A 16,049-nucleotide genomic window follows, 5' to 3' on the forward strand; every position below is an offset into this window, starting at 1 on the left:
GTATTATGGATATAATTTGCCCATATAATACTTCATATAATGCTTATGAAGTAGAATCTTTCTGACATGAAGGCTACTTTTTATTCAATCTATCTAAGCCTGTTTATAGTGATTGGTGACTATTAGCCTGTAATAACAGCTATTGTTATTAATTGTGCCTCGTCAGTGTGGCCAGCTTTATTAAAAATATATGAATACCCAATTAGGTAAAAATGTATATGATAAATGTTCTAGATTATTTTGGTAAGCAAGATTTTATTTATTTATTGTAAAACTTTTTGTATAGTTTCTTTATCCAGATGAAAGCAGACGTGCTTCTACAGAAAGTCGTCTCTTGCTAGCTTCAGAAGATAAATGTGAGTTAATGTTTTGAAAGCATGTTTTCATTCTTTTACTTTAGGGTGGTTATCATTGATTGTATTTTTGACAGGCTTTTATGGGAAAAACAGTAAAAAAAAAAGATCTGAACTCTTCTGGATACTGTGGATGTTTTCTGAAAACTGAGACTGTTTTTCAGTATTACCACAATTGCCAACTTTGGCTGCATTTTTTTTTTTACTTAGTTCATGTTGCCTCCTCAGCAAGTTTGCAGATGATACCAAGCTGGGAGGAGTGGCAGATACACCAGAGGGCTGTGCTGCCATTCAGAGAGACCTGGACAGGCTGGAGAGCTGGGCGGAGAGGAACCTCCTGAGGTTCAACAAGGGCAAGTGCAGAGCCCTGCACCTAGGGAGAAATAACCCTAGGCACCAGTACAAGCTGGGGGCTGACCTTCTGGAGAGCAGCTCTGCAGAGAAGGACCTGGGAGTGCTGGTGGATGACAAATTGACCATGAGCCAGCAATGTGCCCTTGTGTCCAAGAAAGCCAATGGTCTCCTGGGGTGCATTGGGAAGAGTGTTGCCAGCAGGTGGAGGGAGGTGATCCTGCCCCTCTCCTCAGCCCTGGGGAGGCCTCACCTCGAGTACTGTGTCCAGTTCTGGGCTCCCCAGTCCAAGAGAGATGTGGAGCTACTGGAGAGAGTCCAGCATAGGGCTACAGAGATGATCAGAGGGCTGGAGCATCTGCCCTATGAGGAACGGCTGCGAGAGCTGGGCCTGTTTAGCCTGGGGAAGAGAAGACTGAGGGGGGATCTGATCAATGTGTACAAGTACCTGAAGGGAGGGTGTCAAGGGGATGGGGCCAGACTCTCTTCAGTTGTTCCACATGACAGGACAAGAGGCAATGGGCAGAAACTGAAGCACAGGAAGTTCTGCCTGAATGTGAGGGGGAATTTCTTCACTGGGGAGTGACGGAGCACTGGCACAGGTTGCCCAGAGAGGTTGTGGAGTCTCCTCCTCTGGAGATGTTCAAGGCCTGCCTGGATGCAACCCTGTCTACCATGCTCTAGGTGACCCTGCTGAGCAAGGGGTCTCTCTGGGATCTCGAGAGGTCCCTTCCAACCTTACTGATTCTATGAGTCTATGTATTCGTTAGTCAGTCTTCTGATTTCTTAGTAAAACTAAATTAGACTTCTGTAGCCACCTGTATAAATTCAGAGCAGATGAATTGACTATGACAGATGGATTCTGATTTAACAGCATGCCAAGAGGGGTAAGAGTAGGACAAATGTTTCATGTAACTTCGAATGTTCAGCCTAATCTAATAGGAATGAATTCAGGAGTGAACATATAGAGGTGGACACTTGCAAAAGGTAGTTTATCCCTCTTGTCTTCAGCTCTTATCACAGAGTAAGATCACTCCTCCCATCTTTTTGAAGGGGCCTATCTTTTCTGCTAAGCTAAATGCCAAGTTTTAGGTATTTGGAATTAGGTGGGTAGAGTTCATTCCAGTAATCCATTTACATAATGCTTTGATCAGTGCTGTTTGTAACACCTGTTAGTCAAATCTTGCACCCTGAACATAGGTAAACTACCAATAACTTAGGAATTTTGCATGAGCAAGGATTATGAGCTGTATTTGTACTAAGAAGTGAAACATGACTAAGGTGCAGTCTCAGGCACTAGCACAAAGCTGTGCATGCTCTTTCATTGTAAGCGTGTTCCTTGGCTTGGTTTGGTGTTTCCGTTGGTGCGTTTCCTGACCATGCTGTAATGATGTGGACAAGGATACTGTTTCCACTAGGCACTGTGGCTGAGGCCACCCTGTTTCAGGTAAGCCAGGGAGTCTAAGTCCCTGAATAAGTGCCTGCATTCATACATCACATAGATTTCCTCGTATACAAAGTTGAATTTTATGGGTCTAGTGTGCTCTCATAGCACTCTGGGAGGTCATACTGTTCTATTAACTATATCAAAACATAATAAATGTATAGTTTCTAAGGATTTTTTATTTTATTTTAAAGATATTGAACAATTTGACATCCATGTTGCAGAAGAAGAACACAAAGTGGTAAGATTTGAAAAATCTTGGATTCTGAAGTCATATTTTAACTGAAAAATTAGAAATATGTCTTCTGTAGTTTTAGCTAACTGCTTCTGTAACTTGGACAACACAAAATATATTAAAATATTGACAGTATGATTACTTACACAACTAACAACAAAGCTGTTCTAAAAACCTGTGTACCATGTAACCTGTGAGGAAGGTCACTTACTGCTTTTCTTTCTCTCAAAATGTGTCTAGATCAAAAACATTATTAGAAATTAGGAAAAAAAACAGCATGCACTTATTTTTAAAGCATTCAAAATATTCACAGAGTTCAGTCACCTTTCTAACTTTGCCTTCTGGGCTACTGTGTGTCCCAGTCTAGGCTTCATTAAAAACAAAACATAGCCAAAAAAAAAAAAGCAGGAAACGTTTTCACCTTGATCTTTCTTCCTGTGTTTCACATAACAACTCTTCACAAATTTATTGTGGATGTTCTACCTAAAATGCTTATTGTTGTTAGGCATACATCTAATCTAGTAAGTAAATAATCGCATCATAAAAGCCAGTGTTCCATTTCATAGACAGCTATAGGTTTGAAGGGGAAAGGCTATGGTCCTGATTTTGAAACACTTTAAAGTCTTTTAAGATGTTTTTCTTAAAGCATACATTTGTTTTTAAAGCAGGCAGATTTCATAAAGTAGTCTGCAGTAGCTGGAATAAAGAATATCAGTGCAACTGAACAATCAGATAATGTCCTCCTAAAAAACAGATTTGTTTTGTGTTGACGTGAAATCTCCCGATATCTTCTAAGAGTACATTTAAAAAGTTCTGGAAGTTTTCCACAACTTTAGCCCTTTGCCTGCTATCAGTACTCTCTGTACGACTGAGACTTTACATAAAACTCCCTTTTGGAGCTAATGTCTTTCTTCAGTGGTTCATGTAGCTGGTTCTGAACTGGCTGTGGTATTTCATTCCTCTGCTGTTCCATGTGGTGAAACATGCCAGCTGTTTTATTTTGTTTGCTTTATAAGCAGCGTGAGTGGTGAATTCTGGAATCAAGGTAGTATGAAAGAAAATATTTGGTTGTAGGTGGAGCCTGGAACTGTCCTTCTGATCTCCTTAAATTGAGTGCCTTGCAGACAGCAGAGGTAGACCATGTGTAGTGAACAAGTAGCATATTCTTTCCAAGTACCTTAGCTTTTAAGGCTCTCCTGTGCATTGCTTATCTCCTAAAGCACAGACTGTGCACAGTTGTCACTACAAAAACCTTATTTGACTTCTAATACACAGTCCTTTAACTTTTCCCTTTAGGTGATTCAAAACTCTGGTCAACTTCCAAGAGCAAGAGTTGCAGATGATCTCATTTGGGCACAGTGGGATATGATGGAACAAAGACTCTTCTACATTGTTCCAAAGGTGAGGTGCAAGTCATTCTAGTGGTTCTGTTCTTGTCTATCTCATGATAGGAAAGTTCTGAGCATGTGTGGTAATAATGGTGTGAGTTTGGTTTTTATTATAGTCATCTGTCTTACTACCTCAAATAACCCAACCCAAAAGCCAGACTTGCCTTACTGCTGTCTGTACATTATGAATTGCAAGAGAACTGGTGGTTTCAGTGCTTCCTGTAGAAGAGGGTAGGTTTGTGAAGACTTCCTTTTTTTGTTTGCTTTAAAAAAGCTTTTTTATTCAATCTGATCTAAATCTACCAAAAACTGTCATGAACATATTGCCTGAATTCTAGAAAGAGTTCAGATCTAGAGAAGTTCAGATCTAGAAAGTGTAAATTGTATACAGATGCATTAAGTGCACCAAATGAAGGCAGGTGCTGGGCTAGAAGTGCTCAAACCCTCCCTGACATTTTTTTTTCTTTCTTTCTCCGACTGTTGGACTATCTGCACTTGTATTCTACATAAATAAAAAATAACTTTCCTCAACTTTTCACACCCACCAAAAATAAATGAGCTTTGGGAAGTAACAGGAAGTAGAAACTGCAAGGGAGAACATATTCCTATTTTTCTTTCTGAGGTGCCTTTGCTGAACTGACTGAAGTAAGATACAGTTACAGAAATTTTTTTCTTCTGTAATACATTTTTGTGTGTGTGTGTGTATGCATGCACACAAGAGAGACTCGTATAATGTTGGGCTTCAGGCAAGAGCCCACACAATTATAGATGATTGGCAGATAATGATCTGGGACAGGAAGGAAGTATGTCATAGTGCTATTGTGGGGATTTATATGTGGTTTTTAATTTGTCTTTTGTCCCCTTGCTGTACATTTGTTAGTGAAATGGGTTGGATGTGTAGTGTACTGAAGTATCTAGTCACTTCTCAGTCTGTATGGTATGCATTGTTTCATTAATTATAAAACATATCCTCTTAATTCTAGGAATCAAGGAATACTTTGAAATGTATCCAGTTTTATCCTGATGAAAATTTTAACTCAGTAGTAAGTCATTAGTGTTACATTATTCTGAGTTGGATATAGCTGAGTTCCAGGCACTGATACTGAGATATGTTTGGTTTTTATTATGGCAGGGAACTTTTTGCAGAGGGAAATCGATGTTTGTTTTTTCATTTGTCTTTTGTATTTTATAAAAAAAAAATATATATATAAATACACACATACATACACATATATACATGTATATACATATATGTACACACACGCACATACATAAAAATTTTTCAAGAATATATTCAGATCGAGTTACAGTAAGTTAGCTTCTGTCGAATTGCACATATACTCACCTAGAAGTAAATGACATTCATGAACGTCACACTGATCTTATACTGAAGTACTTAAAAGCAAGATTATCAAAATAATCAGATAAAGAAATCACACATTACTTCTGTACTGGTTTTAAGTGAGGCGGAAAAGCATCTATTGGCAAGAAATGGAATGGAACATATAAATTATGACTGTAATTGTTGGCATGAGCATTTAAATGTACTAGGTTTTTGTCCTGGTAGCTGAAAATTGCTCTAATGCAGGAGGCTACATATCCCGTAATTGCACTTTTTTTCCCCCCCTTTTTTAAACACTCAAACAAGTAGTAACTATTTAATGGTTTTGGGGAGACTGCAAGGATTACAGGATGATAGATGAGCTTTGTTTTTCTTTTTTAAAATGTTTAGTCTAGTGAAATGTAAATATTGCACATTTTACTGGACTGAAATATTAGCCATAGTATACTGACCTCACTAAATAACATAAGTATATTCTGCTTTTGGATTGACAGCTGGAATCGCACCTGGATATTTCTGTATGTGACACAAGATTAAAGTAAGTTTTTGTGTGCGGAGTGGTGTATTTTGTTTGTTTGCTTTTAATGCATAGTCTCACTTTCTATAAACCTGAGTAAAACTTACATCAGAAAGACATTGTCTTGGAGTTGCATACATGGAACTGGAATATAGAAATAATTTAAGCACCTTGTCCAACTCCAGTTCCTCTCACTTTTATCACGGTCAACTGTAAAACATAATTGAATCCTTGACTATTTTTGATACCATTTTTGAGAATGATTTGGCTGAAGAACTAGTTAGTTATAGGTTAATATAGGTTAAACTGTCCTTCTCTTGATTATTGTTTACCTGTTCAAAGTAAAGAAACTTGCTTAAATCTCCTCTACTGTCATGGATGTGCAGTAATTAATCTGGAGTGGTGATTTTTAAATGCCGACCATATTCCTGTCAAGAGAAGCTCTCCATTTTTCATTGCCGTTACGTATTTTACTGGGCAGTTAACCAGACCACTAGACCATTCCTGCTGCCTATGCTCCTTTTCTTCTCTAGCATGCTATTTGCAGCTTGCCTGCAGTTTCAAGGGTAAGATTCATTGGATTCCGTATCCTGTTACAGTTAATACTGAAAAAATCCAGCACTTGTAAGAGCTTCATAAATATATTTTTTCCCCTTAGAATTCTTTTAGAAATCACAGGGAAAATCCCTGTAGGAGTGAAATCCTTTCTTGAGGGATGGAGGGGAGTCTAAGCCAGATTGCGTATAACCGTCTCTTGCATGTTCTACATGGGAAAAACAGCACTTGCAACTTTTAAAGATGTCATGGTATAGTAAGTTCCGTGTGAGCATAGTTTGGTCCTTTTCTTTTTCAGTATTTCTGCTGATATTGTTGTGCCTAGTTGCAGGTTAAAATATAACTTTACAGACGTAAATAGTAGAGTCAGGCTCCAATTTGGCCTTTGAGTTCTCATGTGTAATAGATGACGAATTTCCAGTACTGGGGCAGAACCTGCTTTCACTTTGTGACTGTTCTCATGTGTTCTTTGTGTTGTGATGAGTCAGTGTGGATGAAGAGGTTTACTTACTGATCTTCTGTTTGTGCGTAGACTTGTGAATTTTGGGTATGATTATTGTCAAGACCAAGAAGTTGCACCTAAATCTTTGAATCTTCAGATTTTTACAAATAAAGCAGGTAATGAATAAATACAATATTGTCATTTTAAAATATTTTCCAAAATGTAATTATCATGAAGTATAATCATAATTACTAAGAATTTCCTCATAAGAGGTTACACTGAATGTTTTTTTTTTTTTTCTGTGAGTGTGAGACTTTTTCTTAAGAGTACTTGACAGATCTCTGTGAGGAGAGGGAGGAGTGGTAAGTGTGATAAGTCTATTTCTGTTTTTTGTTTTTGTTTTTTTCTTTAATTTTTTTTACCTTGTGAAAACCGAAGATGCGTGTGCACACAGACACACACACACTCACACACACACAGACACACACTTGAGTCCAGGGCTACCTAAGGTTTTATATATTAACACTAAAACAGTCATCCAGAAATTTACTGGTAGCCCAAGAGCTGATACAATGCACTCATAAGGTGAAGCTTCTCTGACTAAGCATCTGCAACATTTTGTGCTACTTTCAGAATCCAGGTGGTCCCAACGCACAGCTGTGTAGGACCATAGCAATTTAATGTTAAAGCTGACAAAAGTATATTCTAAAGGCAGTAAATTCAAATAAGATTCTGACCAGATCTGTTGTCTGGGCATCTGATACAAGTATCCTGACTTCTAGAATGTAGATTAGTCTACTTTTACTCTCTGTTAGTAAGACAGTATTTTTGTGATGCCTTTCATATACAAGCCATCTGCCCAATAATGGAAAACGTTATTAATTTGCATATACATGTTTCCTTTTAAACTTGTGCTCTCCGGGGTTTGTCCAGGTTCAAGCACCTTAGGATGAGTTTCCATCTTCTTCCCACTAGACTGTTGACTGATTATTCTAATGTAAAATGTTCTTTTTCCATCTGGCAATACAGTTTTTAAATTGCCTATAGAACCTATCAGATGTTGAACCTTTTGCTTAATGTTAAATGCAGTTTGACATTTGCAGTTAGTAAGTGGGATTGCTATATGTGGTGTTCTATTGAATGTTTGAAACCAAAGATTATGTTGCACCATCCATTTTGAGTAACTGACAGTTTGGATCAAATGGTTTCAGGGCTGAGACCATATCCAGTTGTTGATGGACAGTGATAATCATTCTCTAGTGCCCTTTTGTGCCTCCTCTTCATGGTGACTTGCAGGACTAGACTACAGGCTCTTTGGGACATAGACCATGCTTTCTATGGAATTGGTAGCATGCTTTAACTATTAATACTGATATCTCTTTGTTCCATTAAGCCATCTCTGGCAAGGAATAATTGGAATAAATTCAGAATGGAATATTCCATGCAATTTCCTATTTAATAAAACTGTTAGTGACTACAGTCGATCTGAACTTTGGATAAAATCACTCTTTCTCTCTCAGATTTCCGTAGTAGAAGAAAAGTAGCCCTGTCCCTTACAACCAGCATAAACAAGATGAAATATCTCCAGATAAAGATTAATGTACTTGTCATAGATTAGCACAGATCAAACAGTTCTAGTCTTAGAATTGACTTTGTGTGTTCAGCATTTGGTTATTTAAACAGTACTTTGTGGTTATGTCGTCTTTGAGTGCTTTAGAAGTGCTTTTCTGTTAAATTTACTGGATTTTCAGAAAAATGGAGACAGTAAGGTAGCATAAATCCTGGGTTACCTTCACCTGACTTCATCCACGTAAAACTTAAGTATCTGGACTACGTTTACAGAGAGAAATAAGTATCTCCAGAGCATGATTGCTTCCATCTGTCTTCAGTTGCTGTTGAAGGACCCTAAATCAGTGATGTCTGAAGTTAGGTGAGACAGGCCTCTCCTAAGCCTGTACAAGCTCTAATGCAATGGTATATTTGAACTGTGAGACATTCAGATGCCATGTTGAGATGTTGGTACAACATTGTGTTTTAAGATTCTGTTTGAAGAGAAATCGGGAGTTTGAAGTTAAATTTCCTAAGAGAGACTTGGTGTCTTCGTGTCTATACTCAATAATCTCTTACATTTTCTGTGGTGTGGTGTTTATTTACCAAATGGCAGAGTTACAATTGTTTCCTAACTCTGCTAAATATAGAAACTTACTATTATTCTATACAACTAGAACTTCATATGCTGCCTTTTACCCCCCTCTTCATTGTTGTTAATTGAGAGGGTTTTTTATTCCTGAAAAGATAAGAGTCTGTCCAAATTGATATTGAACGGAAGAGGATAGTATAGGAGACTTAGTTCTGCCTTTGCACAGAACACTTACCGCCTAGGCACAATAGGAGTACAAGCTTTCCCTGCATCAGTGCACCCCAGCTCTGATTTTTCAGAGAGCACTGTTTAAGTGTAGGAAAGGAATCTGTTACGTTTTCAGTCTCTGACTGCTCGGAGACTGCCAAAACAGTATCAGCTGTAATGGTGCTTTGTGGACACTTGCTGAGCTGAGACTATCGTGCTCCTTCTATCTATGTTAATGAAGCACCATTTAATTATGTTATCTGTCATTTGTAATTTAAGTTGTTAATATTTGGACCAGTATCCTAACAATGAAAGTACATGCATCTCATTAGTAGTCCCCAGAGCCACTCTTTTTTTGATCAGCTTGAATATAAACCCACTGATACCTTAATCTGCATAGATTCCCTTGCATGTTGTGCAACTTACAGGATAGCATACATCTTATCCTCCAGCTTGCGGGAAAGAAATTTGTATGTCAGAGCAGAGCTGTTTGTTGAAATAAAACAGCATTGTGGATTTGCTGGAGCTCTTTCAGTCTCCCTACTGAATCCTGATGCTGCTACTTTAAAAATTATGCATACTCTGAAAGATGCCAAGTACTCTGGCAAAATGGCCCAACTGTTGTCTAAATAACTTAAATATCCGAGGAAAACTGTATCAGACTTCCCATCAATATTCAACCTGGTGAGAATAAGCAGAAAAATAATATGTCTCAGAAATTATTTACCTTCCCCAGAAATGTGAAGTACCTGGGCCAGATCTATATAACAGCCGTGGTACAGCTTTGTGGTTTGAACTATTAGGCATTTTACTAAGTAAAATATCTTGTTAAGTGTGCTTTTGTGCTTGCACTTTTCTTTGTATTGTGCCCTTTTATGAATATTTTGTGTATATAAACCTCTGTTTTTTTTTTTAAGAGAAATATTAATGTTAGCAATACTTTTATCTTTGCTGAAAATTTATCACTTAAAAAAGGTGAATGGTCATAGCTGTGGTCCGGCTTTCCCAACTGAGTTAGGGACTGTGCTTTGGAAGCCCTTTCTAACTTGAATGCCAGAGCAGTATGCTGAGGCATTGGAGTAAGTGGATTAAAGTATTGTTTCTATATATATATTTTTTTTTAATAATGGAAGGATGGCTACCATCTAATTGAGTCAAAGCAGTCTATAAGTATGATTTAGAATTAGGATGGAAGATCCTTCACAAAGTACCTTGGTTGAAATATGCTTGTGCAAGGACTGACTTTTCTCCTAAAAAGGGAATTATGGCTCTTTGGACTGGAGAGTGGAGAAGGGGTTATAATTTCTAGTGTGAGAAAGCTCTAATAGCCAATATGAAATTATTATTTAGAAAGCAGTCAGACTTCATATTTTACTGTGTTGTTCTGTGCATGTTTAATAGTCCCTTAACAGAAAATATCTAGAGATCGAGGTAGACTGTGGAGAGAAGGCTTGATCATTTTTTGACTGCAAGCATGATGTCTAGGAGGAAGGGCTAAAAATGTACTCCTAAACAGAAGAACTGGCTATATCAGAACACAAAATTATATTGTAACATATTATCTCCTCTGTTCTCTCTTACTCTGCATCTCACAAGGTAAATGATAGTTGAAGAACTATGTAATATGCATTTCTATAATCTTGACCTTTTTTGAGAGATTATCATTGTTCATTTCTGATCTGTAACAGTCTTGCTTTAGTTTTGTGCAATGTGAAGGTGTCCATGTATTCAAGTGCACAATTTTCAAGTGTAATTTTCTTTTCCTTTTTATCTGTTTAGGAGGCTTGTGTGTGTGTTGCAGTCTAGCCTCTGATATTCCTGATGAAATAACATACTCCATATATTTCTTACATAAAGGTAAGATTATCTCGTTCAGTTATCTTGCTTTGTTTTGGAGAATGTAACTTTGAAAGAGTTACAGAATGCTTTGCAGAACAAGGAACTACCTAAGCCTGCAGACAGTAAACTTCTGTGGCTCGCGTTTTTAAAGACAGCAGCTGCACTTGGCTGCTAAGTCAACCTTCCTGCTGTAGGCTTCCTGCCTGATACTGAACAAGTTGCTTCAAACCAATGTCTTCGTGATGGCTATTAATTGGATATTTCTAGCTAGGCTTTCCAACATGCTGACCGCAAACAACATTAATGAAATCTGTGGGAGCTGCAGGTGTGCTGTACTTATGCCATAAGTCATTCAGTGTATAAGAAAGTGGAGCCAGCAGCTCTTAGCTTGAATGTGCGTTCAGAGTTCCAGTTCAACACTTCATTTCCACAGCAAGCTGTGCAACAAACACTGACTTTAAGAATTGTATATGTAAGTGGTGGTCCTAGCTCTTAGTTTTAGGCCCTAATTCTTTTCTTGGAAAGAATGAAGCATATTGTTTCATCTTGATCAGAGCAAAACTTATGATGTTAGCAAGATATCTTTCTTTCATTTGGTAAGTGAAGGAGAGAGGTGAATTATTTCTCAGTGAGAAGCTGCACAGAATGGAGTAACCTTATTCAAGTAGGCAATGTTTTACCTCAAGTCTTTGCTTTCATGTGTCAGGAAAATGACTTAAGACTTCAGTGCTGGGAATTGTGCTAACCTGTTACTTTGCTGCTGGAATTTCATTTTTGGAGTTCTTGAAGGCATTAGCAAACTGTTGAAAAGTCTGTTTTAGATGTGGCAGCAGTCAGCCCTGATGGTTCACAACAAAGGGCTGACTTCCTCTGATGTGTCTTGTGTGTAGCTGATGGGAGGTTGCATCACTTTAAGTCAGCCATGGCCCTTGTGCCTCTGTATGTGTACCAGGAAGAGAGTGAGGATAAATATGATGGTGGTGGTGACCAAATGCATCTGGAGTGACCATGGAATGGAGTTTTTTTGATGTGGAGCTGTTTCTGGATTCATGTAAGATTCATCATAGAGAATTATACATCTGGACCTGAAGTGACCCCACAGAGGCAGTGGCATATCAGGAGCATAAGCCACTTTTTTGAGACTCATAAGGAGTTCAGTCTGTGCTGCAGCATCTGCACACTCAGAAGGAGAACTTGCTTCTCCATGTGAATGCAGGTCCCCACAGTCAGTTGATGTAGCCGAAATGCAGAAGTGGTGATGTTGCAGGTGTGTTCTGCAGTGCAAGTATTAGCTTACATGTGTTCAAGTTGGCAAGTAACAAGGTGATTGCCTTTCTCATGTCAAAGAAACTGTTTCTTTTGAGTTCCCCTTTATCTAAAGGGTTGCTATTGGTCTTGGAAATCTCCTGTTTCTTTTTTTTTTTTTGTTTTTTTTTTTTTGCAGCAGCACAAAGGATATCTCCTGCTGGGGTCAAGAATCAAAGTCCTGGGTGGCTGAAGCATGGGTCATCCTTCTTCTTCCCCCTTCCCCCCCTTTTTTTTTCTCCCCTCCTTGGGTGGTCTTGTAAATTGTAGATCTAACTCTTATTCTGTGTTTTCACAGATTATTAGGTAGCATATTAGATCATGACACCATTCATTCCATGCTTAAGCTTGGATGTTTGGAGGCAGGTCATTGTTTCCTTAGTTACCTGAATCTTTAGTTTCTCTCAGAGGTTGATGAAATAGAGTTCTGTGCTGTTCTTGTTGGACAAAGGAAGAGAATAAAATGATGTCAGTGCTGATGCTAAGTCCATCAAGCATAGTGGGTCTGAAATCAGCTAGAGTCTTAAACTGAGAGGTGAATTAAATTGGAGAAACAAGGTATGCAGATAAACAAACTGAGGGTTCTTTAAAACAATTGAAGAATCAGCAAGATATGTATATAATACAGATATACGTTTTTGAGGAGGAGATAGATTTTTTTTTTTTTTTTTTTTTTTTTTTAGGGGGAGGTTTTTTTTGGAGAGAGATGTATTTTTACATGGAAGCTTAGTCTGGGATGGAATGCTGCTTAAAACAGGAACACAGACTCTGTAGTGTGTGGCCAGTTTCCATATACTAAAGAACTGTGTTGCATGGGTGCAGGTCTACTAAGTATGCAGCAACTCTGTTTAGTATGAAGTAAATCCATCTGTGCAGACAGACCAATAAGATAGCCTGAAATGTCACTATCTGGGTAGCTTACAGCAGCTTACAGCTGCTGAAGATTCTAGCTGTAAGGTCATATGTGGCTTATAACAGATGGTGTATGTTTTTTTTTTTAATATTATTATTTTTTCCCCAGGTTACAACAAAACCTTTACAGTCTCTCTAGAAAGAGCAGAAACCCATCAATTGAAGGAAGTGGCTTTTTTGAATCTTGGTAGGTTATTGGTGTTGTTTCCCTGTGTGACTGCAATTCTCTGTCCGTGGTAGGGAGACGAATGGCTAACCCAGGAGGGAGGGCTAAGAGGAAAAGATTTATTTTTCTTGACTTTAAGTAGTTGTGTGTTTCTTTTGTTTTGTTTTGCTTGACGTTTATATTTAGCATTTGATACTGCGATGCCTAAGAGCTGGTAAGAAACTTCCCCTGAAATTAACTCAGCCTCTGCTCTGGAGATCAGCTAGTGAGTTCTTGGGTGTCCTGAGCCTCTTGAAACTTCCCCTACAAACCCAAATGTATTGCTAGTATTTCCTGTGTTAATACAACAGCTGCTTTTAATTAACTCCTTTTATATTTCGTAGACCTAATCTATTCCTTCAAAGAGAAATGTGTCAAAATGAGAATTGTGTGAAACAACCTCTTAGAGCAAGTAAGTGAACAAGTACTAAATTGACTGCTGTTATTTCTTTAAATAGATTATTATGTGGCTGCTTATTTGCCTGGCCAGTTCCTGCACCTCCTGAATATTCAACATCCTGATCTACTGTGCTATAGTTTGTTTCTGACAGGTATGGTAAAACTACTGCTTTGAAGTAATTCTTATTGTAGTGAAAACTTGTTCTAATCTCTTTACAAGAAAGTAGATTTTGCTTAGCATTCGCTTTATTGCATGGTGTTACCTGGAAGAGAGGTTGAAAAATAAGAACCACATTTTTGCCATGTCCATTTTAAAAAGAGAATCTGAAGTGACCTTTGTTATGTCATCCTTTCTAGCTTGTTGTGAAATGGAAGAAGAGCTTTCACTGAATTGGAAATTCTTTGCCTTAGTTTCATAGTTTCCTTCCCCCCACCTTTGCACATGCTTGTTGGTCCTCTGCTGTTCTCAAATTTCACATGGAGATGTAAATTTGATTTTACATTTCCTTCCTCCAATTGAGTTGCTCTAAATGTGTGTGTTTGGAGGGTGTGGGGAGAGGAAATCTGTGTTTCCTTCACCTGATCAGACTGATGCAATTAATTTGGAGTCTCATCTGAGTGGCACATTATTTCATTTCCAACAAATATGTCTCTATGGGAAATTGTTTATTTTTGGAAATGGAGGGCCTTTGTTTGAAAGCAGAAGTCCATTTTTCTGATTGGATAAAGGAAAGGTAAGCAGTGGGGACTGGTGCTGGGGCATTGTAGGAAGCAAATATGTGGCTGTTTGTAGATCTAAAATATTCTGCTAGAAATGAGTGAAGAATTTGTGGTGGGCCTGATTTCTCTCATGCAAAGGATCTGTAGTCCTGTAACATAATAGTGTGGTGGTGAATCTCAGTGCTACCGTAAAAAAAAGTCGTTTTGATCCGATGCTTTAATTGGTAATCACAGAGCAAAATCTTCCTATCCTGGTCTTCCTAGAAAAGATGTTAAGCAGTCTAGTAATACAAGGTTGTATTGTGATTCTAAATATGAGCATTTCTGAACTGTAGTGATGCTTACGTGCCAATTCCGTTGTTGTATTGTGTTACTAGCCTTGAGCCCTTCTCTGCCCTTTTCTGTGTATCCTGATTTGTTCTATTTCCTCATTGCGGGCCTTAGATCTGCACAGCTTCTCTGCTTCAACAGTAGGGAAAGATTGGATTGGATTTGGACATTGCTCCCTATTTATTCCCCCTCCTCAGCCAACAGCATTCTTCCTCCTCTTCAGCACAATTCCATTGCAGGTAGTACTAGGGGCAGACTGTTTCTTACTGCCGGGGACCAGGGAGTGTTGGGAGGAGACAATATTGGTAGCAGCCAAATTTTACATTCTGAGTGTTTTCTTTCCTCAAACCTGTGTTGTTCAGGTGAGGATGCAAGAATTGACATGTTGCCCAACTGCTCCATCCAATCCCCACTTGTGTCAACCATCTTGGATTGCTGTGCAGGAAGCATCTATGCAGTAAGCATCAGCAACAGTGCCTTACTACAGTTCCTGTGGAACAGCAAGCAAGACAGCGAGAGATTGGCGGCTCTGCATTGCGCTCTGCTTTATGTTGGAGGTACCACAGACTTGGAAATGCAGGTAGGAAAAGAACCTGCTCTAAGTTCTTTGGATGACATCTCACACAAAGAAGGATCAGGGGATAGTACCAAACAGAATTAATCCTGATTTGTATGTAACTTTTGGTAGTACTAAGAGTCTCATCAGCCTGAGATGCTTTATTCATCAAAGCTGTTCTGAAAATGTTTTTCTCCATATCATTGTCCTTTGCCCCCTGAAAAGTGTTGGGTACCTGAATCAAAGTTCTTGTGGTCTGTTTCAAGTTTCTTACAACACATACTTAAACAGAGAGATGTGACAAATTACCCTATTCTAATTCTTACAGATTATTTGGTGGATTTCTGAGAACTTGTCAACGTGTCATAATTTTGACCCCATCCAAGAATTTATCATTGGTAAGTATTTCTTTTTCTGTATATTAAGTTAGAATTCCTAACTTGCAACTTAGGAGAAGCCACATTGTCACAGACTGAGTCTCCTCATTCCTAACATTTTGATTATAATTTGTATTAACTGACTTACATGTTGGGGCGTTAGAGCCAATGTCAGCAGTTTGGGAGGTGTATAGATAAGAACAGTGGCAAAAAAAAAAAAAAAAAAAAGAAAAAGAAAAAGAAAAAAGAAAAGAAAAAAGAAAAAAAAAGAATGGTAGCAAAACTACTCAAATGCAGGCCTCTGTCCACTGAGAAAAATAATGTTTTCATTATTTTAGGTCACTGGAGAGCACATTCTCTGCCTTGGTCCTGGCTTGAATATCTGGGATGTAAATAACTGAAATGGGAAAGGAGTAAGAAATCCTCTCTAGC

The 16,049-nt window shown here is 38.3% G+C and overlaps 1 protein-coding gene across 2 annotated transcripts in view; it reads left to right on the forward strand.

Annotated features, from left to right (window-relative positions):
* GSAP (gamma-secretase activating protein) overlaps nt 1-16,049 on the forward strand; it is a 49,156-nt gene that overhangs the window by 9,391 nt on the left and 23,716 nt on the right. For both annotated transcript variants that reach the window (XR_009959128.1, XM_062581620.1), the window contains exons 7-17: nt 287-356; nt 2,343-2,389; nt 3,680-3,784; nt 4,755-4,814; nt 5,608-5,651; nt 6,718-6,803; nt 10,754-10,831; nt 13,140-13,217; nt 13,694-13,786; nt 15,047-15,264; nt 15,569-15,638. Coding sequence is in view for 1 of the 2 variants with exons in the window: in XM_062581620.1 (XP_062437604.1) it covers nt 287-356; nt 2,343-2,389; nt 3,680-3,784; nt 4,755-4,814; nt 5,608-5,651; nt 6,718-6,803; nt 10,754-10,831; nt 13,140-13,217; nt 13,694-13,786; nt 15,047-15,264; nt 15,569-15,638 (949 nt within the window). In the remaining variant the exon portion in view is untranslated. The remainder of the gene's footprint in view (nt 1-286; nt 357-2,342; nt 2,390-3,679; nt 3,785-4,754; nt 4,815-5,607; nt 5,652-6,717; nt 6,804-10,753; nt 10,832-13,139; nt 13,218-13,693; nt 13,787-15,046; nt 15,265-15,568; nt 15,639-16,049) is intronic.

This window comes from Rhea pennata, chromosome 1 (genome assembly GCF_028389875.1).
Source record: "Rhea pennata isolate bPtePen1 chromosome 1, bPtePen1.pri, whole genome shotgun sequence".
Taxonomy (NCBI): domain Eukaryota; kingdom Metazoa; phylum Chordata; class Aves; order Rheiformes; family Rheidae; genus Rhea; species Rhea pennata.